Here is a 23083-nt window from a genome sequence, read left to right on the forward strand (position 1 = left end):
GATATGAATAATGACTAGTATAACTGATTTATTATTCAAAATGATGAAATTTCTCCCTTCCAATGTGGTGTTGAGTTAAGGTTGATTGAAACAACTTAGATACAATTCTATATGATGCTAAAAAAATTGCTAAAAATATGAGAATCAATATAGATCCTCAAACATAATTGGCCAAAAACAAAATTATAAGATTTGCTCACAAAAATATTGTAATGACATTGTAGCGAACTAAAAAATATTTGTAATTTAACAAACCAACATAATTGTGAATAATCTAATATTGGATGAAAGATTTTTCATCATTGATTTCAAATATGTAATTCAAGAGGATTTTTGTCCTCTCAAACCTTGAATAAGCCAAGGGTTTCCAACCTTGGATTCTCTAAATTGAACAAACTATTCAAAACTAACAATTGAATGTAGAAGAATAACTTAAATGATGATGATTTTCAAATAAAGATAGACATCTCCTTTTATATTCTTAAAAATGTGCGGGCTTTTAGACCAAGTTCCAAAAATATTTAAAAGTAGTTTTATTTATTTCATTTATCATTAAATATAATTATGTTATGGAAGCAACGAAAATTCAAGATTTAAATTGACTTGGTAGCCTGAATCTAGCAAGCACTAAATATGAAATGCAATTAATTCAAAATTTGTAATGAGACAAACAAATCAAATAAATGGTTCAGATCTAGGATTCTTGTTCAATCTATACAAATTTTAAGACAAAAATCAATAAATTGAAACTTCATATATTAATAATTAATCATAAAAATAAACCCTAAATCTATAAACTTAATTACATTAAAATACACAATTTTTAAAATCAATGTCAATTCTCTCAATTCAGTAAAAAAAATAAAAAAGGATACAAATTATGAAAAAAAAATTCTTGACATTGATGACCCACATGAGTCAGACATAGAGATCCAAAACCTCCTTAACGTTAATATTATACAATATTTTTGTTTCAATGCATCCTCCATTAAAACCCAGAATCTAATTAAATACTATGTACTTGATTTTTAAAAAATATAAAAAATAGAAAAACAAGTATACATGTAGGGGTATTCCAGCTTTGGAAGTTGAGGTGCCAAAGAAAGATTTAATTGCATGGTATCACACAAAGCCCCATTTCAGCATGATACCATGCATTATGCCTAGATTCAGCATTGCTAAAGGTACAATTGATCACATTAAAACAAAGCCACTAATAATATAACTAGCATATACACCTTAAATTTTAATTTAATCTATATAAAATACGCCGAGAGATATCCTTCTCGAGGCACCTATTTTTAATCAATTTGACACCATAAAGTCAAATAGGCACCTCGAGAAGGATATCTCTCAACGTATTTTATATAGATTAAATTAAATTTTAAGGTGCATATGCTAGTGGTAGTTGTGCGGCGCAACATAGAAAACATAAAATAAATCAATAAATAATTATATAGTATGTTTTTATTAAAATAAATTCTATTATAATATTATTATATTAATACGTAGAGATATATAAAAATTTTATATTTCTATTTAGACTATTTGTTATAGCATATATGTGTTGCAAGGTCAAAGCAAATAATGAAATCCGAGATATATTAAACTTTATTTAATCACGAGTATTATGGTTATGGTCAATGTTAGGGTTAAGGTTAGTATTATGGTCGGCGTTAAAGTTTACATCATGGTTCGGGTTAGATTTATGATTAGGGTTTGGTTTACCATTAGGCTTATGATAATGTTTAGGGGTTATATCATGGTTAGGGTTAGCATCAACATTAGGGTTTTCTTTTGGTTTAGGATTATGGTTAACATTAGGGTTTAGGATTACAATTAGAATTATGGTTCTAAGGTTAGGGTTAGGGTTAGGGTTATGGTTACAATTATGTTTAGGGTTAACATCAAACTTAGGGTTAGGGTAAGCATAATTACAGTTAGAGTTAGGGTTAGAATTATATTTGGGGGTATGGTTAGGATTAGGATTTGGTTTATGGTTATGTTTTGGATCATGGTTAAGGTTAACATTGTGATCAAGGTTAAGGTTTAAATCATTCTTAGAGTTATGATTAGGGTTAGGGTTTAGGCTTAGGATTATGATAATGGGTAGGTTGTATATCATAGTTAGGGTTAGCAACAACATTAGGATTTAATTTTGGTTTAGGATTAGGGTTTGTGTTTATGGTTACAGTTAGGATTATGGTTAGGGTTAAGGTTTTGTTTTAAGGTTAAGTTTATGGTTAGAGTTTAGTGTTAGGGTTACAATTATGTTTAGGGTTTACATCAAAGTGAGGGTTAGAATTAGGGTTATGGTTCAATTACATTAAGGTTAGGGTTAAATTAGTATTAAAGTTCAATTAGGATCAGGGTTTGGGCCAGATTAAGGTTAGGAATAGATTAGGATCAAAGTTCAATTGGGTTAGGGTTATGTTTGGGGTAGGATTATCATTTGGGTTAGGGTTTAGGATCATGATTAGGTTAGGGTTAGGGTTAGGGTTATGATAAGCGTTATGGTTTATATCATGATTGGCATTAAGGTTAGATTTAGGATTATGGTTAAGATTAGGGTTAGGGTTATTATTAGGATTATGTCTAGGGTTAGGGTTAAGGTTAGGATTACGGTTATGATTCAGGTTAGGATCATAATTAACACCATGGTTAGAGTTAGGTTTAGGCTTAGGGTCAGGGTTCAAGGATTATGGTCAGGGTTTACGATAAAGGATAAAGTTAGGGTTATGGTCTAGGTTAGGGTTTAGGGTTAGGATTAGGATTATGAATAGGATTTACTCTTAGGATGAGGGATAGGTTTTGAGATATGGTAATGGTTAGGGTTATGGCTAGAGTTAGGGTAAGGGTTAGGGTTAGGGTTAGGGTTAATGTTATGGATAGGTTTAGGGTTAGGATTAGGATTTAGATCATGGTTAAGAATCAGTGTTATGATTAATATTAAGGTTTACATCATCGCTAGGGTTAAGGGTTGGTGTTAGGGTTAAGGTTAATATTAGGGATAGGTTTAGGGTTAGGGTTAGCAATATGGTTAGGGTTAGAATTCATGGTCAGAGTTAGGAATATGGTTAGGGTTAGGGTTTCTATCATACTTAAGGATATTGTTAGTCTCAAGTTAACGTCATTGTAAGGGTCAAGTTAATAATTAGTGTTAGGGTTAGGTTTAGGGTGTGGAATATGGTTAGGTTTGGGGTTAAGATTATGGTAAGGGTTAACATCATGGTTAGGTTAAGTTAACAATTACAGTTAGGGTTAAATTTAGTGTTTGGATTATGATCAAGTTTAGGGTTAAGATTAAGGTTTCATATTAGATTTAGGATTATGGTTAGGGTGAGGTTTTAGATTTAGAGCTAAGGTTTATTGTTAGGGTTAGGGTTTAGGATTATGCTTAGGCTAGCATTAGGATTGGGGTTAAGGTTAGTATTATTATTATTATTGTTTAGGGTTATAGTTAGGATTTTGGTTAGTGTTAGGGTTGATGTTAAGATTATGGTTAGACTTAGGGTTAGGGTTGTGGTTAGGATAGTGGCTAAGGTTAGGGTTTACACCATGGGTAGGGTTAAGGTTATGGTCGAGGTTAACATCATGATTAGGGTTAGGTCTGGGGCTAGGGTTAGGGTTAGGATTTATATCATGGTTAAAGTTAGCGTTTGGGTTAGGATCATGCTTAGGGTTAGGGCTTAACATTAAGATCAACCTTTACATCATGGTCATGGTTAGGGTTAGGGATTAAGATTGAGGTTCAAGTTAATCAAGTTAGGGCTATGGTTAGGATTTGAGTTAGAGTCACAATTAACATCATGGTTAGAGTTAGGTTTAGGCCTAAGGTTAGGGTGAGGAATATGGTAAGGGTTAGGGTTTAATATTAACGATAGTGTTAGGGTTATGGTTTGGGTTAGAGTTTAGGGTTAGGATTAGGGATAGGTTTCGGGTTATGGTTATCGTTAGGGTTATGGTTAGGATTGGGTTTTAAGGTTAGAGTTAATGTAACTGAAAGGTTTAGGACTCACATTATGGTTTAGGGTTAGTGTTAGGATTAACATTAGGGTTTACACCATGGCTAGGGTTAAGGGTTGGTGTTAGGGTTAAAGATAATTTTAGGGATATGTTTAGGGTTAGGGTTAGGAGTATGGTTAGGGTTAGATTTCATCGTCAGGGTCAGGAATATTGTTAGGGTTAGGGTTTCTAGCATAGCTAGGGATATTGTTAGTCTCATGTTAACATCATTTTTAGGGTCAAGTTAATAATTAGTGTTAGTGTTAGGTTTAGGGTTTGGATTATGGCTAGGTTTGGGGTTAAGATTATAGTAAGGGTTAACATCATGGTTAGGTCAAGTTAATTATGAGGGTTAGGGTTAGATTTAGTGATTGGATTATGGTCAAGTTTAGGGTTAGGATTAAGGTTTCATATTAGATTTAGGGTTATTGTTAGGGTGAGGTTTTATTAGAGCTAACGATTATTGTTAGGGTTAGGGTTTAGGATTATGGCTAGGCTAGCATTAGCATTGGGATTAAGGTTAGGATTATGATTAGGATTTAGTGTTATGATCAAGATTATGGTTAGTGTTAGGGTTAGGGTTAGGATTATGGTTTGTCTTAGGGTTAGGGTTGTGGTTAATGACTGTAGATAGGGTTAAGCTTTACACCATGGGTAGGGTTAGGATTTACATCATGATTACTGTTAGGGCTTAAGGTTAAGGTCAATGTTTTCATCAAGGTTATGGTTAAATTTTAGGGTTAGGGTTATGGTTATGATTGTGGTTACTATTATGGCTAGGGTTAGGGTCAAGGTTAAGGTTTAGTATTAGGATGGAGGTTAAGATTATTGTTACGATTATGATTAGTATTATGGCTATCATTAAGCTTATAGTTAAGAGTTAGTGTTAGGATTAATGTTAGGGTTTACATCATGGTTACGGTTAAGGGTTGGTGCTAGGATTATGATTAATGTAAGGGATAGGATTAGGGTTACAATTAGGATTAGGAGTTACATCATATTTGAGGGTTAGTGTTAGGATTAATGTTAATTTTTACATCATGCTTAGGGTTAGGGCTAATGATAGCAATACAACTAGGGTTAGGTTTAGGAATATGGCTAGAGTTATGGATTAGGGTTAGAGTTCATGGTACAAGTTAGAAATATGGTTAGGATTGGGGTTTATATAGTGGCTAGGGATATTGTTAGGAATAGGGTATGGTTAGGTTTAGTTTTAGGTTTATGGTTATTTAAAATTATGGTTAGGGTAAGGCTTTACATCATGGTTAAGCTTATAGTTAGGGTTAACAATATTGTTAGGTTCAAGTTAATTATTAGTGTTAGGATGATGTTTAGGGTTAGGATTATGGTAAGGGTCGACATCATGATTAGGTTTAAGTTAGAAATTAGGGTTAGGGTTAGGTTTAGTGTTTGCTATTATGGTCAATTTTAGCGTTAGGATTATGGTATGGCTTAAGGCTTAGGATTAGGTTTAAGATTCTATAATTAGGGTAAGTGTTAGGATTATTGGTAGAGTTAGGGTTGCTACTTTACTGTTAAGGTCAATATTATGATTAGGGTTAGGGTTTATGTCATATTTAAGAATAATTTTTGGTTTTTGTGTAGGGTTTGTGAGTTTATTGAAAAGGAAAAATTCTTGTCAAATACCTCTTTAAAATGAAAAATACTTGTATTATGAGCATACATTCTATGTTTAAAGTCATTTTCAAATTAAATAATAATTGTTTTTTTATTAAAAATTATTTATATTATTAATTTTAAAAGGTATTATAATTATATAAGATATAAATCAAAAAATCATAATGATATGATAAATTACTAACTACTTTTAATAATAAATATTTTTATATATTTATTTTTTCTTTTGAAATATTTATGTGTACATAACTTTGATTTTTTGAATTTAGAAACATTATATTTTTATGATTAAAATGTAGAAACATAAAAAAAAAATTTGATCTTTCTAAATTGAAAATAAAAAATTATAAATTAGTTTTGAAATAATTGTGTAACATGTAATCTAATTTTTTGAATTTAGAAACATTATATATGTTTATGTTTTAGATTCGAAAATAAATAATTCTTTATGATATTAAAAATTATATATCATTTTGGAATAATTATGTGACATGTAATCTTGATTTTTTGAATTTAGAAACATTATATATGTTTAAGATTTAAATTATAAAAATTCTTTTGATATACAAAATTATATGTATTTTTGAAATAATTGTGTAGCATGTAATCTTGATTTTTTGAATTTAGAAACATTATATATGTTTATGTTTAAGATTTAGAAACATGGAATTTTTTTTATCTTCTTAAATGAAATTTAGAATCTTTTCTTCCTTTTTTAATCAAAATGTTGCTTTTATTTTTCTTATTAATTTTAATTAATATAAATTTAATTTTCCCAGTCATACACTCATTGCTCAAATCTAATATTGAAAAAATAATCTAAATGAAGACCATGAATTTGTTGATAGAATCCCTAATAAAGTGCTCCTAAAAATGCATCAGTTATATTGAAAACTTGCAGGCCCTCGATTGAGAGTTTCTATCTTCCTATATAACCATCATTTTAATAGCTCAAATGAGTTTTACAGATGAAAAAATATGAAAACATGCATACAACCCTATAAAACAAATGAATAATGCTCTTATAGCGGCTCAGATATCTTCTGAGAATTGATTTGTGCAAAATTTTCTTTTGATCATCGCTGGGCTTCTTTCAATTACATATCTGAACAACCAGAAAGCACATATATATAACTGCAAAAGCGGTAACATTTTACAAATCAATGTATTGAAGAAGATGGATATTCAATCGATTTAAACATAATGAAGGCACACAATGGTTGTTATTTAAAATTAAAAGCAGTCTATCATCGCTTCAGTCATGGCGTAATATAGAATTTGATTAAGCCGAATTTTTCTTTATCGACTTACATGCAAAAGCATTTGGTAAATTATAACATGGACTAAAGCATTTCATGCTAAATATGAAGACTGCGTTATTGGTGAAAGAATCATATTTTGATGACCATGTAAGCTTAAATGTTTTGTCTTGTAAAGCATGCAACTAAATGGCAAAATGCTTGGTGGGATCATAAACTTGAATAAGAGTGCAGAAAGTCGACAATGAAATATAACCATGAACAAATCTTTTGAAATAAAAAACTTACCAATGATCTCCAAATCTAAGAATTCCTCTATAAATGCAAGGTTCTTTAGTTTCTTGTTTTATTGGTGTGATCTACATTCTGGTTGGGAGAAAAGAAAACAACCATGGGAGGGCATGGAGGTCAGAACATTCTCCCCCAAAATTGATAGAATGTATACAATTTTGACAACAGAGAGCAAATTCGCAAAGATGAAGAAGTTGCTGCTCAGGAAGAAGAGCTCAAGTGAGAGCAATCTGCAAGAAGAGATGTCGAATTCCACTTAGTAAAACTCTATCAAGCCAATCAAGCAAAGTGTGGCTTCCAAACACCTCAATCCGTGCCTTCGATTTCTTCTCCCAAACCCTCACATAAGATTCGACGAAAGGATGTCATTTCCGTGAGTGATGTCAGATTTTCAAAAGGCTCAAGTCGTGGAACTACTATCGACAAACGTAAACATTGTGGCAAGTCAAATTCCATCTTTTCCACATGATACAGGACTTCTATTGCCAGGCTCTCCAATCGCGGGCAATTTGCTGTTATTTCTCTGATTCTATCAATTCTATGATGTGATGGTGGAATATCAAGATTGAGAAAATGATGTCTGTTGAAACGTATGTTAACTCTTTGAAGTCCATGGCAATTACCAACGGCTAAAATTTTGAGGACTGGACATAAATCCAACATTCTCTGGAAGGTCATGTCGTTCAGGTAAGTGTAGTTTAAACAAAGTTTTGTGAGGAAGTCAAAGCGAGCAAAGGAGTCAGGCATGTTTTCCAGACGAAAATTCCTAAGAGCCAAATATCTGAGCTTGCGGCAAGAGAAAACAGAAGTCGGAACTTCAACCTCTCTAAGAAATTCGAGACTCATCTCTTTTACATGTTTCAGAGCAGCACAGTGAACCCACTCATTAAGCGTTGCACTTGAAATGACGGAGGTTTGTAATTGAAATTGGAAAAGAGCAAGGTCTGCAGAATGTGAATTAAGAATGCCATCAATTATGTTTACAAGTCCACGTCTTCGGAAGGCTGATGAATAAAAGATGTCCTCTGAAAAAATTAGGCTGGGTAATGACCTCGAAAGCAATTCCCATTTCCTAGAAAGCACAGAACAATGAATTTCCTGATCCAAAGGAAGTTTTATTACAATTCAAGAAAAACACTTTCCAAAAGAAGACAACTAACTGAAACCATTCGTATGCATTTGTAACTCTGAGGGATGTGAACCGTTTCTTTTTTCTTACACCAATAAGTTTGATGATCCTTATATGATGCCATTGTAGGTTACGCCTCTCGGCATAATTAGTTGTGAATTTAAGTGAAAATATATTGTAATATAATTTATTTTAAATATATAATCTTACAAAAGTAATTAATTTTTGAATAATAAAAATAAACAACAAAATTAGTAAGGTGATTTAATAATGATAAATTTTAAATGTTTACATCTGTTTAAATTTTACAATCAATAATAATTAGAAAAATAATTTTTTTTAATATATATTATTAAAAAAATAATTGTCTATATTTTAATGAAAACATATTTTTGAAATAAAAAAAATATATATATATATTTTTTTGATAAAAGTGGATGAACCACTGAAATTATATTAAATTTTATACTTTTTTACATGGTGTCTGGTTCAACGAGCACTGAAGGGAAAGAACCAGTAAGAAAACCCTTCAGTATTGCTCAAAAAACAAAAGCCTATTTACCCATTACAAAAGCCCATAGGCAACCCAGATACAACCCCTGATTACAATATCAATCGCATTAGATATAAAGGAAGCTTGGAAAAAGCTTATAGGAATCAGTGAAGAAGATGGCACCCCAAAATGAGACCACCATGTCCACAAAGTATCATCACCCAAAAGGACCAAACTGTCTATGCACCGCATGACTCCAAGGCCTTGCAAAGAACAAACCCACAACCAAAAGGGAACCAAGTAAAAGTAGTCCTGACAACACAAGAATAGTTAGCAAACATATGCCCATCCATATAATAAGCAGAGAAGGATGGAAAAAACCCTTAGAAATCAGGGAGAGGCCTATCCATAAAAGAATCCAAAGCAAAAGCCATAACAACAACAACAAGAGGTCTAGTAAGAGAGAAGTTTCATGCAAGAGATAGGAAAATCTGAAGGGGCAAGTTCTATATGATCAGCACCCTCAACCACAGCCTTGTTTGCAAGAAAATCCGCGAAAGCATTAATTTCTCCAAAACAGTGAGAAATAGAGAAAGTGGAAAAGCCATTTAGTTGAAGGAAAATGTGCTCTAAAAAATACTGCAAGTGCCAAGAGAGACACTTTTTTCTAGCAACCGCCTGAAATACCAGCATTGAATCACCTTCAATAACAATGTCCTTAATGTTTAAAGAACGAGCAAGATCAAGTCCAAAGGATAAGGCCTGAAACTCAGCCACATTATTAGTGCCATGACCAATATATTTACCCACTGCTTTGATGATCTTTGAGGAGTGATAAAAAATAATTACCCAACCCCAGACCTCCCCGGATTACCCTTAGAGGCCCCATAAAAAAAATTTTAATATTTATTAAAAATAAAATTAACAACAAATTAAATCGAATCAAAATAATAATAATAATAATAACAAGTTATATACAACATGTCTATAATTATATATAACTATAGAAATTATAGACAAGGGGTTGCATTTAAAGTAAAGATGTATTACAATATGACTTTTCTATAACCTCTAAAACATAAAAAGAAGAAGGTATTAGGGCAACACAAAAATTCCAAACATTATTGAGACAACGGTAACTCTTTTGTAATAATAAGACTGCAGTCTGGTGTTTTATAGAGGAGGACGCTGTTACCAGACGTATCACATCTCCTCTTTTACAATAAAAAAAGAACGAGTAGAATTAAATGGAAAAAAATAAAATACAATCCGGTTTTATTTAAAGTGTATGAGTGCCAGTAGTGTCAGTGTCCAGCATGGGAGTCTCCAGCATATTCTGCTCATCTGTAAACCACAAAAAAAATGGAAAAATGTAAATACAGATTGGTGGTGGTGACCTTTTCGGTTTTCTGGTTCTTTGATTGGTGAATATTGTTGATGATTAAGATTTTTAAGAATAGTGTTATTGGTCCCTGCATTGTCAGACTAATGTTTTTGCCTACTGCATTGTCAATTAATTTCTGCTCGAAGCACGACGCCAGCATTAAAAAACGTCACTTTTCCTAATGCTTAGAGTGTTTGGATTTAAAAAATGTAATTTTAAGTCAATTTTTCGTTTTTTCTAATTCGTCCTTCATAATTTCCCGCGGTTTTTCCTTTTTTTTTTAATTAAAATTTGAAGAAAAACGCAACCGGCCAATGAGCAAGAAGAGGGAAAAATATAAAACATCCACTAAAGTTTATTTGGAAGGTTCTAGTGGCCGTCGGATCTATTGTCACGTCAACGATCCTGACTGTTCTTTTCAATCGGACGGCTGAGAAGCTAGCTAGGCCATTGTTTAAGAGAGGGAGTGAGTTATGTTTGATGTTCTTCGTCAGTGGCCTCAAATTAAATTTCATATCAAGTCTGTTTCCCAGACTCTAGTTTGGTAGATCGGGTTTCAGGCTCAATGGAGCCTTCGCCCAATGGGTGAGCAAAATTCTTGTTCAACGTTTGCATCGCTCGATAAATAGAATGAAACAAGCTGTGCTGCGAGCAACCAGCTAAACTATTCCTTTGGTCAGTAGAATTTTCCCCATCCGTTGTCTTTTTGTTTCCGTTGAATCATCAATCTGTACGAAGACCTAGAACAATCCAGGTCTTGAGTTCATGAAAGTCTTTGACATGTTCTGATCCAGAAGCAGGGCTCCTTATACAAGAAAAGTTGTCTTTGATTGTGAATTCTCGAGTGTTTTTCATGGTTTGAGTTTTCAGATCTGGAGTTAATATTTCTATGTAATTATGTTTATAAATGATATTAAGTATAGAAACAATATTTCTTAAGTTTCTGGGAAATAAAAATATCTATCCTCATGAGATTGTACCACAGAGCCAGCAGGTTTTTGGAAAAAGAAATTATCTATCCCCATCAGTGCATGCATGCCACAAATTGAGGGCAGGGGAAATCCTTTGAATAAAAAGGGGGATCCATTTTTTGTGGGGGCCCTTGGAAAGAATGCCCAACTCCTCAAGGATTTAAAATTCTGTATAGAGAATCCTAGAGTGAAAACCCTAGTGCCCACCATAGCAATCCCCAAAGGTTTGGTTGATGAATTGGGAGATGGGCACGTGCGCAAAATCTTGTGCCCACTGCCCTTAGTATTGGGTCTGGACAAGCCTTCCGTTGTTCCAAATTTTCTTATGGCCTTGCAAGCTAAGGGCTGGGATGCCGTACGCTTGAATGCATATGTCACTAGGTGGGCTCGCTCAGATTGTGCTCAAATGTTGCTTGGGATGAGGGAAACCGATGCAATTGTTTTAACTAGCATAACAGAGACTCAGGGACTATTGAAGAACCTTTTGTTCTTTGGGTGTTGATTGGAATATGTTTAAGAGTAGGCACCCTATGTTGTTGGTGGCTGCACATGGGCCTCTAACATCCTCCGGAGCACAGCGAATAGGTGTCCAGATTGATGTTGTTAGTAAACAATTTCACAGTTTTGCAGGTGTAATTGATGCCCTTGTATTGAGTTGGAGATCCATGAATAAGAAATTATAAGAATGCATTGCATTGTGCTTGATTTTTATTAATCAGGAAGCCACATAGTTAGTTTCATTGGGAGGCTACATAGGGAATTGGAGCATTCTCACTTATTTACACAACCTGTTCCATTTTACTACAGCATTCTGTTATCACTTTATGAGATCTAGGAGAGTCTCAAAAGAGCGGAGTCTAAAAGTATTCCCTGTACCATAACGGATTTTACATTAATAATTATCATCCAATGCTTTTCTTCGCAACTTTTCGGGTCTTCTTGGTATCCTTACATGGTATCAAATGCTTGTAGCTTGATTGTTCAATATAAACTCTAATTTTTTTTGTATGTCTTGAAAGAATTTGTTTTTTTCTACAAAAATTGAAGTTCATTCAAACCTTTGCAAATCACTATATCCAGTAAGTTTTAGGAATGAACTTTCCCTGATCCCTTTGAATGGAGGATTTGCATCATTGTCGAACATATCAATTTAACATTCTGATTCTACCCATTACCAATTCTTGCATTGATGAATACAATAAAATCCATTGGCATTCTGTTCTGAAATGAGTATTGAAATTCACAAAGTGGGATATTTTTAGTTCTTAGTATAAGGTTTCAGACTTTTACATTCGACATGGAATTTTACAGTTCTATTCTATGATTTTATAAGAGTTATCCATTTTAAACGTACTTCGACATCCTCATACACGGATTTTCCATGGTTTTGATTTGTTGAGCTATTGGTTTTCATCCTTTGCATAGTAATCAATCTTTGTATGTCATTAAAGCTCCTTACTGTACAAAACTGACATAGATTTTACATGAAGCTACGGAAAACACACGCAGGAAAAAACACAATATTGTGCAAGTAATCAAACTTACAATAAAATACATTTGGGATTATCTTGTTTACCTTATGAAATAAAGATTCAATGCAAAGAAAAAGAAGAGTTTGTCGTACTAAAAGGCTATCTATTCTATTTTAACTCATTTAACTTTACTACATTTAAGCAAATATTTTGCATGTGCTTTCTTATTGAAAATGGAAATCTAAGGTCTTATATATTGGCTATTTTCCTACATGCAATACTCCTACTTAGCCAATGTTTTTCAGATAAACTTCTGCGCATCAAATCCTTTCTTACGAAACTTAAACTTATTTTTTGACAGTGACTTTGTTAACACTTCTGCTACCATCAATTTTATTTCACAATATTCTTCTACAATTTCACTAAGTAATTGATACTGTACTTCAATATGCTTAATTCCTCAACGAAACCTTGAATTCTTTGTTATTGCCATGCAATTTAGACTGTTACATATCAACACTATTAGTTGTGTTTGAGTAATCTCAATGTCTTTCAACAATTTTCTGAACCATACTAATTCTTTCAGGGATTGACAAGCTGCTACGTATTCTGGCTCTGCAGTAAAAGGAGAAATTTTTGGTTATTACTTGCTCTTGAATCTATATCTCCACTTAAATTGAATTAGTCTCTTGATGTCTATCTTTGGTCATCAATAACTCTTGCGTAGTCTGTAACACAATATTCAATTAGCTTTGGAGATTCTTCTGAACTCTTACCAAATCTAATCCCCTGCTTGATAGCTCCTCGAAGATATCTGAAAATTGTTTTGACAGCTGATAAATGGCAAGGTTCGGCATTGGGAAACATTTCTTGTGAAATTTATTTATGAGCTTCTGTTGGAGTACCTATTGGTTTGCAATTACCTATCGTCAACTTGTTTTTGAATGGTTTTAATGTACCGCTCTAGATTAAGTTGAATATTTTTCTTCTTCCCATCTGTGAAAATTGAATGTCTAGACAATATTGAATTTTACCGCAACTCCACATCTCAAATTCAGCCGCTAATTTAGAACAAAAAAACCTTAAAACTGATGCACCAGGATTTCTTCTTTATTGTAGTTTTAGAGGCTTGTTTTTGTTACTAGAATATATTTGGTTATTTTGGGCTTCAATCTCTAATATAGTAATCGCAACATTGAAACCAGAAATGCTGACTATTAGGCCTGTATTCAATCAGTACCATCTACGTCTCTTGTGCTGCTTCAGTGGTTGCAGAAACATCTTTATTTGTGATCTGCTTTATATTATAATTCTCATGACCATTTATTGCTCCGTTTTACCTTTCAATGTAGTTTACTTATCTTCTGACATTAAAATTTATTACTTAGATTTTGCAGTACTTCATTATGTATTTCTCATGCTAGTTAAAACTTCAGCCTTTTAAGTTCGTCACTAGCATTTATCTTTCATATTTCTTATATGCAAGGATATTTTGAAACAAACGTATCTTTCTTAGTTTTATCTAGCATCCAATCATGTTTATGTGAACTGAAATTTTAGTAACATATTTTGGAACGATATATAGATTCCTAGTTGGATTGATAAAGAAGTCTTTAAAAATTATCCCTAGCAATTTGTTCTTTTGTTTTAATGGATTGTTACTAGCATATTAACTTAATTCTATAAATTGGAATCACAGTGGTGATATGACATGCGGGCCTAATCCTCGACTTGTAAGGATGTTGGATGTGCTTTTCATCTTGCATGCTGAGCATGAAATGAATTGATGTACTGTGAATTGATGTACTGCGGCTGCAAGCTACCCTTTTAGAATATGCTTACATTGTACCTTTTCAAGAGATGTGTGGATGTGTATTCTTTGTTTCATTTGTCATTTATCAAAAAAGGTGAATAGTAATCAATCACAACAAACATTGTGTGAGATTCAATCTACCGACCTCATAAATCACAGCATATCAGAAATTTCAGGATTCAATCTACCGACCTCATAAATCACAGCACATCAGAAATTTCAGGGTTGATCGCTCTGCTTGTAACATAAAGCGTCTCCCAAAGACAATCCGCATACGAGGAACAAATGCTAAATGTGGAAATGAAGCCATCCTTATATGCCACGTTCCCAGCCATTGGGTGTCAAATACACTCAATGTGTTCCTTTTTTAATTTGCCAGCTGTTCCCTAGATCATTCATCCCGAGGAAAGAATCAGTCTCGAGAAGGCTTGAGTGAACTTTTTTTTTAAGGCCAAGCACATATATTGCATCCCACGCTACTAAAGTTTAATATTTTTTTTTGATTGTAAGGTAAAAACTGAGATACAACGAAGTAAGATCTAAGTTCAACAACACATATTGTCTAACAAACTGCACATATCCATAGTTACTTACAAGTACATCGGTTATTGATTCCATACATATACAAACCCCACGCTTCTAAATACAGCCATATATATATATATTTATTAATATGAAGCAAAGGCTAGTACAAAATGCCATCAGCAAAACTGACCTAAAGATCAGCTAGGAGCTTGTGCACACATAAACAAAAAAGCTACAAAATACCATCAAAAAGTTATGCTCTAGAACCAAGCAACCCAACCAAGGGGGCCTTCCATCCAAACTAGTTTCTGATCATTCAACCTTCTGATGTTGCTTATCATCTATTGGAAAACCATCTCTCCATTTCCTCTTATTTCATCCATGAGTGCATCTAAGGCATTGATAAAGGGAGTCCTCTCTGCACTAATTCTCCCCCATGTATATCTATGAGAGAGCTCATAGATAAATATTCTAGTATGTCCATCTTCTAAGAATCTGTGAAACTTTTCTTTGTTGACTCTGATAACCATTGTGATCTATGAGAAGACAATGTGGAATGTGAGTCTATGAAAAGACTCAGTAAGGACTCTTTTGTCCCTTGATACCTGTCTAGATTCCTAATCCTCTATATGTACCAAAGAATTTCACATGAAAGTAAATTCCAAAACATATTAGTGTCTTTTTTAAGTCCTTTAATAAAGCCAGATACAACATCAAGAGTGTTAATATGCCATGGAATAATTAACACAAACAAAATCCATACTGATTCCTCAACCTTGCAAATATTGCATAAATCATCATTAGATAGCTTAGATTTGATAGGTAACTTATCAATTAGAAGCAACCATCTAAAAGTTTTCTTTTTAGGAGCTATAGGAGCATATACTTTTAAACAGCTTGCCCCATTGAGCAGGGGATGAATTAGAATACCAAACAGCATTAACATGATTAACAATATTATCATTATACATCAATGTATTATAAATGGAGATTGATTTAACATTACAGAGCAAGTTGCCATCAGTCCAAGAAAAAGATACAAACCTGTCATAAAAAATATCACATATTTTGGGTAACTGTAGGAAGTTATAGACATTGCACATGATACTATAAGTCCTTTTATCAAATAGGGGAAGCTGAAACTTATAGGAGAGCTTGTCCCACGAAATGAGATTACAATTAATAATGATATATTTAAAGAAGTAGATACCTTTTCAGGCCCAACTCTTAGCTAAGTAGCCCTGAGTGAGTACGAGGGGTTTACCATTGTGCATAAGATTCCACCAGATTGATCTTTCTCCACACACAAACTCATCCTAGCTGATCCAATTATTACCAATATTATGTCTAACACTCTCCCAAGCCTTTCAAATCGATTTAAAGATAGCAGAACCTACGGGGGATATTGAGAAATTTCTAGCTATTAGGTAACTAAGGGGGAGGAATTTCCATGACTTGGATTTTTTTGGTACCCCCAACCTATTATTATTCTGAATGAGAACTTTCCAAGGCTCATCACCTTCTAACGAGTGGAAGATCCATTTAGCAGCAAGAGCAATCACGTTAACTCTAAGATTCTTAAGGCCTAAACCTCCAATAGCCTTGTCCATGCAACACCACTCCCATTTGACTAAGTGCACCTTCTTCTGTCCTTTGTCATCTGACCACAAGAAATTCCTAATAATTTTATGTAGGTCATTGATCTGGTAGTTACTAAACATCCACACAAAGGCATAGTATATGATGTAAGAGGGCAAGATCTTTTGACAAACTTGCATCCTGCCAGCAAGAGAGAGATAGTACTTATTCCACTTATTTAACTTAGCTTCAATTTTCTCCTTAATCCACATCCACATATCCTTGAGACACGGAGATACTACAAAAGGAATGCCCAGGTACTTATGAATTGCATAGGGTCCTCCCCATTGGAATCTAAAGGAGGAGAGCCAATCTGGAATATGTAAGTCCTTCATGTCATCTACAAATTATTCATCTTTTGAACTTCTCTGGTCTTCACTACTAATATCTCTTAATTCTGATATACCTCTAGGATGCACTCTGGTAACAATATCAAAAGGTGTTCTTCCTATACTCGTGTTTACTAAATTATTGTAGGCTAACTCTTCTTGTGTAAGAATCAAATCCCAACTTCTGGTTTTATCTCCAACTAAATATTTCCACAAATTTCCCAAGCTTCGGTTAACTACTTTTGTCTATCCATTAGTATGTGGATGAAAAGTAGAACTGAACTTCAAATTTGTTTTCATTTTCTTCCAAAGTGTTCTCAAAAAATAGCCAACAAACTTAGTGTCTATGTCTAACTATGCTCTTAGGTAACCCATGCAATGTCACTACTTCCTTGAAAAATAGGTCTGCTACATGTAGTGCATCTCATGTCTTCTTACAAGGTATGAAATGACCCATCTTCAAAAACATATCCACTACCACAAATATAGAATGATTCCCTCTTGGTGTTTTAGAAAATCCTAGTATAAAATCCATGCTTATATCCTCCCAAGGTCTTACCGGTACTGTCAAAGGTTTATACAATCCCACATTCTAACTACCACCCTTTGTAACTTGAGAAACTCTACAACTTTGAACATATTTCCTAACATCCTTATGAATCTGGGGCCAAAAGTAATGCTTACTCACAAATGCTACTACTTTGTCAATACCAAAATGTGTGGCTAATCGTCCACCATTTTTCTCCTTTATCAAATTCTCCCTCATAAAATTCTTAGGTATGCACAACTAAACTCCTCTAAATAACATCCCATCCTGAATGACGTAATTCAACCACTTGCTTCTATCTACCATAACTGGTTCTCTACATGCTCTCCAAGGTCTTCAACTCCTCAAATCCTAGTACTATCACTCTCATCTCTGTCAGTAAATTCCTTCTCCTACTCAGTGCATTAGAAACTTTATTAGATTTCTCATTTCTATGCTTCAACACAAAGGTGTAACTCTACAAAAATTCTACCCATCTCATATGTCTCAGATTCAACTTACTTTGTCTGTTCAAATACTGTAAGGCTTGATGATACATATAGAACACAAACTCCTTAGGCAATAAGTAATGTCTTCACTTCTTCAAGGCTTAAACTATGGCATAAAACTCCTAATCATACACTAAATATCTCCTCCCGACATCATTCAATTTCTCACTGAAATAAGCTACTGCTCTCCCTTCCTGACTCAAGACTGCTCCTATTGTTGTTCTACCTGCATCACAATCCACTTGAAATACTTTATTGAAATATGATAAAGCTAACACAAGGTTCTCAGTCACTTTCCTTTTCAACATCTCAAAAATTTTGTTTGGTCTAGTGGTCCACTTGATTTCCTTCCGATCTCCCCTAATGGTCTCAGTCATAGGATTACAAACTAAACAAAAATTTATGATGAAATTTTGGTAGAAACTAGCCAATCCATGAAATGATCTTACCTCTGTAATGCTTTCTAGTGTAGGCCACTCAACAATTTATTTTACTTTCTTAGGCTCCATCTTCAAACCATCCTCAAATATCACAAATCCCAAATAGACTAACTCATCTTTCATGAAAGTACACTTCTTAATATTTTCAGAAACTTTTCTTCTCTAAACCTCTGCAAAACTTGTCTCAAATGCAGCAAATGCTCCTTTTTTGTCTAACTTAAAATCAGAATGTCATCCAAATATACAATAACAAACTTACCCAATAATTTCTTCAATACCTCATTCATCAGCCTCATGAAAGTACTTGGTGCATTAGTTAGCCCAAAAGGAATCACCGACCATTCATATTGTCCTTTGTTTGTCTTGAATGTTGTCTTCCACTCATCTCCTTCTTTGATCCTGATTTGATGATATCCACTCTTTAAATCTATCTTTGTAAAGTATTTGGCTATGCTCAAACAGTTCATTATGTCATCCATCCTAGGCAAAGAAAACTGGTATTTCATTGTAATCTTGTTTATTGCTATGGAATTGGTACACATTCTCCACTCTCCATTCTTCTTAGATGCTAATACTGCTGGTACTGCACAATGGCTCAGACTTTCTCTGATCAAACCTTTCTTCAATAGCTCCCACACTTGTCTATTCAGTTCTTCATTCTCTGTCGATGTGCAACTTTTTTAGACAAACTAGTTTTGGGAACCAGGTCCACGCAATGACTGATACTTCTCATAGGTGGTAATCCATCAGGTACATTATCTGAAATGATGTCTTCACATTATGTTAGCAAATCTTTTATCTCTTTCGGTTGTTCCTCTTCATGCTCTAGATTCTCAGTCTTCTTAGGAATTAAGGCAAAAAATACATTTTCATGTCTCATTCCATCGAGAAATTTCCTTCCATCCACCAAACATATTCTAGCATTCGTATAGACTTCACTCTTCAAAGGTTACTGCAAGGGAAACAGGGTTTGTTTCATCCCATAGGCCACAATAGTGTATGTATTCTTCATCCCATTATGTATTGCCTATCTATCAAACTGCCAAGGTCTACCCAATAAATATGACAAATATCCATAGGCATAATATCACACAAGACTTCATGATGACAATTCCCAATTCTCAATTTCACCAAACATTTCTCACTTACTAACAACTTATGTTCATCCTAAATCCATGCTATCTGATAAGGCTTAGGGTGTTTCAATCTTTCCAAATTCAACTTATTCACGATCTCTTCTAAAACAAGATTATCTAAACTACCACTATCAATAACAACTTTACAGGACTTACCTGATACCTTACATCTGGTCTTGATCAAATTATTCCTCTGTAAGGGCTCTTCATCTCTCCTAGTATGACACAAAGCTCTCCTCATCATCAACAGTTCTCCATCTTCTAGTTTATTATCTAATCTGCTGGGTCTTTCTTCCATTACTGCTTCTCTTCTGGTATTCTTTGTCTTCTTGCACTTTAAAGTATGATGTTCTTCTCCTCCACACTTAAAGAAAGTTCCTCTAAATATTCTCGTGTCTTATCTTCATAAATTCTCATTCCGATATCCATCTGGTTCTCTCCTCCGGTTGAAATTTCTATCATATTTTCGATACGAATTACCTTATGTGCTTACTTCATTGTCCTTGTTTTGATTTGTATATGTTACTCTACCTTAGGTATATCCTCTTCCTCCTTGAAATCTTCCTTCAAAAAACCTTCCAACTCTACCTCTTTGCCTTTGCTCATGTCTTTTGTTTAGCTTTTCTTCTGCCTTCAGGGCATACTAGTAAGCCTCTTCAACACTCTATAATTTGATCAAATAGAGTTCATCTTGTATAGACACCCACAATCCCTTCAAATATCTTGCAACTTGTTCAACTTCATCATAAATGTGTCTGGATCTGATATTCAACTTGTAAAATGCTTTGGTGTATTCCTTCACACTAGATTCCTTCTGTCTCAAATTCTGCAATTTCCAGAACAAATTCACTTGATAATCAGTTGGCATAAATTTTAATTTCAACTTAGCAATTATCCTATCCCATTTCTTAATATTCTCTTTACCTCTTCTTTGTCTATCAATATGAAAATTCTCCCACCAAAGAGATGCATGACCTTTCAACTTGGTACAGGCATATTTCACCTTCCTTTCTTTCGTAGTGTTTTCAAAATCAAAATATTTCTCCATCTCTGAGATCCAATCCATCAATTCATCTGATTCTAACTTTCCATCATATTCCGGTGGGGTAAAATGAGATTTAGTATTTGCCCTAGTACTCAAAACCCTCAAAACCTTTCCTCGTCTAGATCAACCATCGGTGGGTTTACTTGTTTTCTCATGGCTTCTTCTCTTTCATATTAACTTACATCTTCAATGTGTTGGCCTCTTCTCTGGGTTGTCTCCATAACTTCCAACCAGGTTGTTGTTCCTCGCAACATTTCCATTACAGTAGGGTCTGCAATCCCATGCGCTCCACCATTCCTAGTTCCTCTTCATGCCATATTCATGCCAGTCCTCTACAGCAGCAGGTTGGATCCATAGTCCACCACCCTACAACAAAATTCTCAGGACAACAAAACCTCCGAAATGAAAAATCACTCTCATACCACTTGAAGAGGTCACTGGTTAGGAGGGACCTCAAAGAGATCAATCTGAACTGGTCAGCAAGAGTAAACACAACAGAAATACAAGGACGTGATGGAGGCAATGTAGAACCGAGTTATAGAGGCCAGCACCACCTACATATGACTACACATGGCTAGTAAGGAGGGGTTAAAATGGGTCTAGTTGGTGAGTGATTCACTTAACATCATCAAATATATTAAGGGATGTACGGTGCCTAGCTAGACTATTTCAAACTTAATCAAGGATTTTCTTGAAATGATAGTCGGCCTGGAGGATCTCAAGATCTCACATGTTTTCCAGAAAGGAAACAAACTGGTGGATCATTTTGCCAACTTGGTGGTGGGTAATGTGGCGGTTAAATGGTGGAGAGGAGAGGAAAATTTCCCGAAAACCTTGTGTGACCTGACAAGAAATGATGCCAAGATCTTCGGCCTTTCCAATGAAATTTATGATGAAATATTATGATGGGATGGGAGCCGTTGGGGTGGTATTTTGAATTATTTCCACTTTGAGAAGAGTTAGAACTTTCAATTTGCCCTCTTTCAGGTTTTCTTTCCTCCTAGTTTTTTTGGAATCTCTGATTTTCTTGAGCTTGAGAATGGGAGGTGAAAAGAATAGGTTTGAACCTACAACCTATGATAAGTGGCAGAAGAATAAGGAGATTTGGGAGGAAATTTTTGATGGCAGGATGGTGCCCTTTTTGGAGAGATTGCATGGTCATTCTACCATTATTACGGAAAGCTTTGTTAAAGGTTGGAATAAGGGTGTGTTGACTGCCTTTGGTGCAGAGTTTCAATTCGATGAAAATCTGGTTGCCATTGTTACTGGTCTAGATATGAAAGGAAGAAAATTCTATAGAGACAGGAAGCCAGGTGAGGAGGCTATTGCTTCCTTTTATGATAAGGAGAATGAAAGACTGAGGGTTATGACAATGGCAGACGGTGGCTATAAACTATATGTCCATTAATTTGTAGATCACATGAAAGACTTACATATTTATTTATTTTATTATTATAAACTATATGTCCATTAATTTAATTTAACATTATTGAACTATATAAATCATTTAATCAATAAATATATAATTAACCAAATAATAATTACCAAACTACACAAAGAAAGCCACCATAAAATAATCTAAGAAAGCATTACACACTAATCACGACTCACGCCAAGACTCTAAAATGACAAGGGTAATCAACTTAAACCTAGAGTATAGGGTGGGATATCATGTCAACTCCAATGAACTTTCCATTGGGATAAGACACACTCAAACCTATGAAACCAGGTGGATTTGATGTCTGGTACTTGCAAATCTTGCATCCACAAGGCCACTATACAACATATACAATATATAATAATAGGCAAGTGATAGAGAATTGCAATGGCACATCTCTCTCACAATGAGTGATGTGACATTGTCCCTATCATGAAGATAATAGAAGACACTCGCACACAATCAAGCAATATCATAATCAATCTCACATCATGAAATAGGGTTAGTACATAACATAATATCCTCAAATCAACATTAAGTAGACTACACTATATCACAAAGATCTATTATCATTCAAAAGAGATAGATGTCTTAAGGAGAGGCACTATATTGCTCCTATTTCTTTTACTATTTGGTTGATGGTTCTGGCCTTTCTCGCTGTTGTTTTTCTTTTTCTATTCTTGGTTTTGGGTTTTGCATCCCTGTAAAACCCATTTTATCTTAATAAAAATTAAATATCTGGTTTATCAAATTTTCTTCATCATTTGCAGTAGTTGTAGTGCTTGGGACAAACGCCTATGCTCCTGCTAGAAATCCCTATGCACAATGTCAAAATTGCTAGAAATCCCTAGAATTTTATTTGAGACTCTAGATGATATTATGGCTAGAAGGGGAAGTATAAGTTTCCCTTGAAACCCTTTCAACCTTATCAACATATGCTACAAAATATAAGATTTATTTTGGGAACATTGGCAAAATATCGAAATACAATTTTATCCCCATTTTGATAATGAATTACGATTGAAATGATGTGAACAACAAT

General features: G+C 34.1%; 2 protein-coding genes across 2 annotated transcripts; one reads left to right on the plus strand and one right to left on the minus strand.

Annotated features, from left to right (window-relative positions):
• Nucleotides 1-7499: 7499 nt before the first annotated feature.
• LOC131040003 (uncharacterized) lies at nucleotides 7500-11224 on the minus strand. The gene is made up of 3 exons (XM_057972871.2): nucleotides 11180-11224; nucleotides 9503-9577; nucleotides 7500-8291 (listed from the first exon to the last, which is right to left on the minus strand). Exons 1-3 carry the CDS (start codon nucleotides 11222-11224, stop codon nucleotides 7500-7502), a joined length of 912 nt encoding a protein of 303 aa, XP_057828854.2.
• A 10-nt stretch (nucleotides 11225-11234) lies between these two features.
• LOC131040004 (uncharacterized) lies at nucleotides 11235-11672 on the plus strand. Its single transcript, XM_057972872.2, has one exon. It carries the CDS (start codon nucleotides 11235-11237, stop codon nucleotides 11670-11672), a length of 438 nt encoding a protein of 145 aa, XP_057828855.2.
• Nucleotides 11673-23083: the final 11411 nt, after the last annotated feature.

The sequence above is a fragment of the Cryptomeria japonica genome, chromosome 7 (assembly GCF_030272615.1).
Source record: "Cryptomeria japonica chromosome 7, Sugi_1.0, whole genome shotgun sequence".
Classification (NCBI taxonomy): Eukaryota; Viridiplantae; Streptophyta; class Pinopsida; order Cupressales; family Cupressaceae; genus Cryptomeria; species Cryptomeria japonica.

Excerpts from the sequence above, each read along its gene's own strand:
- LOC131040003 (XM_057972871.2), bottom strand. The coding sequence starts at position 11,224 with ATGGGGATAGATAATTTCTTTTTCCAAAAACCTGCTGGCTCTGTG. Across the intron at positions 9,578-11,179 it reads AAAAACCTGCTGGCTCTGTG|GCCTTATCCTTTGGACTTGA; the intron begins GTACAATCTCAT and ends GCTGAGTTTCAG. Across the intron at positions 8,292-9,502 it reads TTGAAGGTGATTCAATGCTG|GAAATTCATTGTTCTGTGCT; the intron begins GTATTTCAGGCG and ends CCTTTGGATCAG.
- LOC131040004 (XM_057972872.2), top strand. The coding sequence starts at position 11,235 with ATGCCACAAATTGAGGGCAGGGGAAATCCTTTGAATAAAAAGGGGGAT.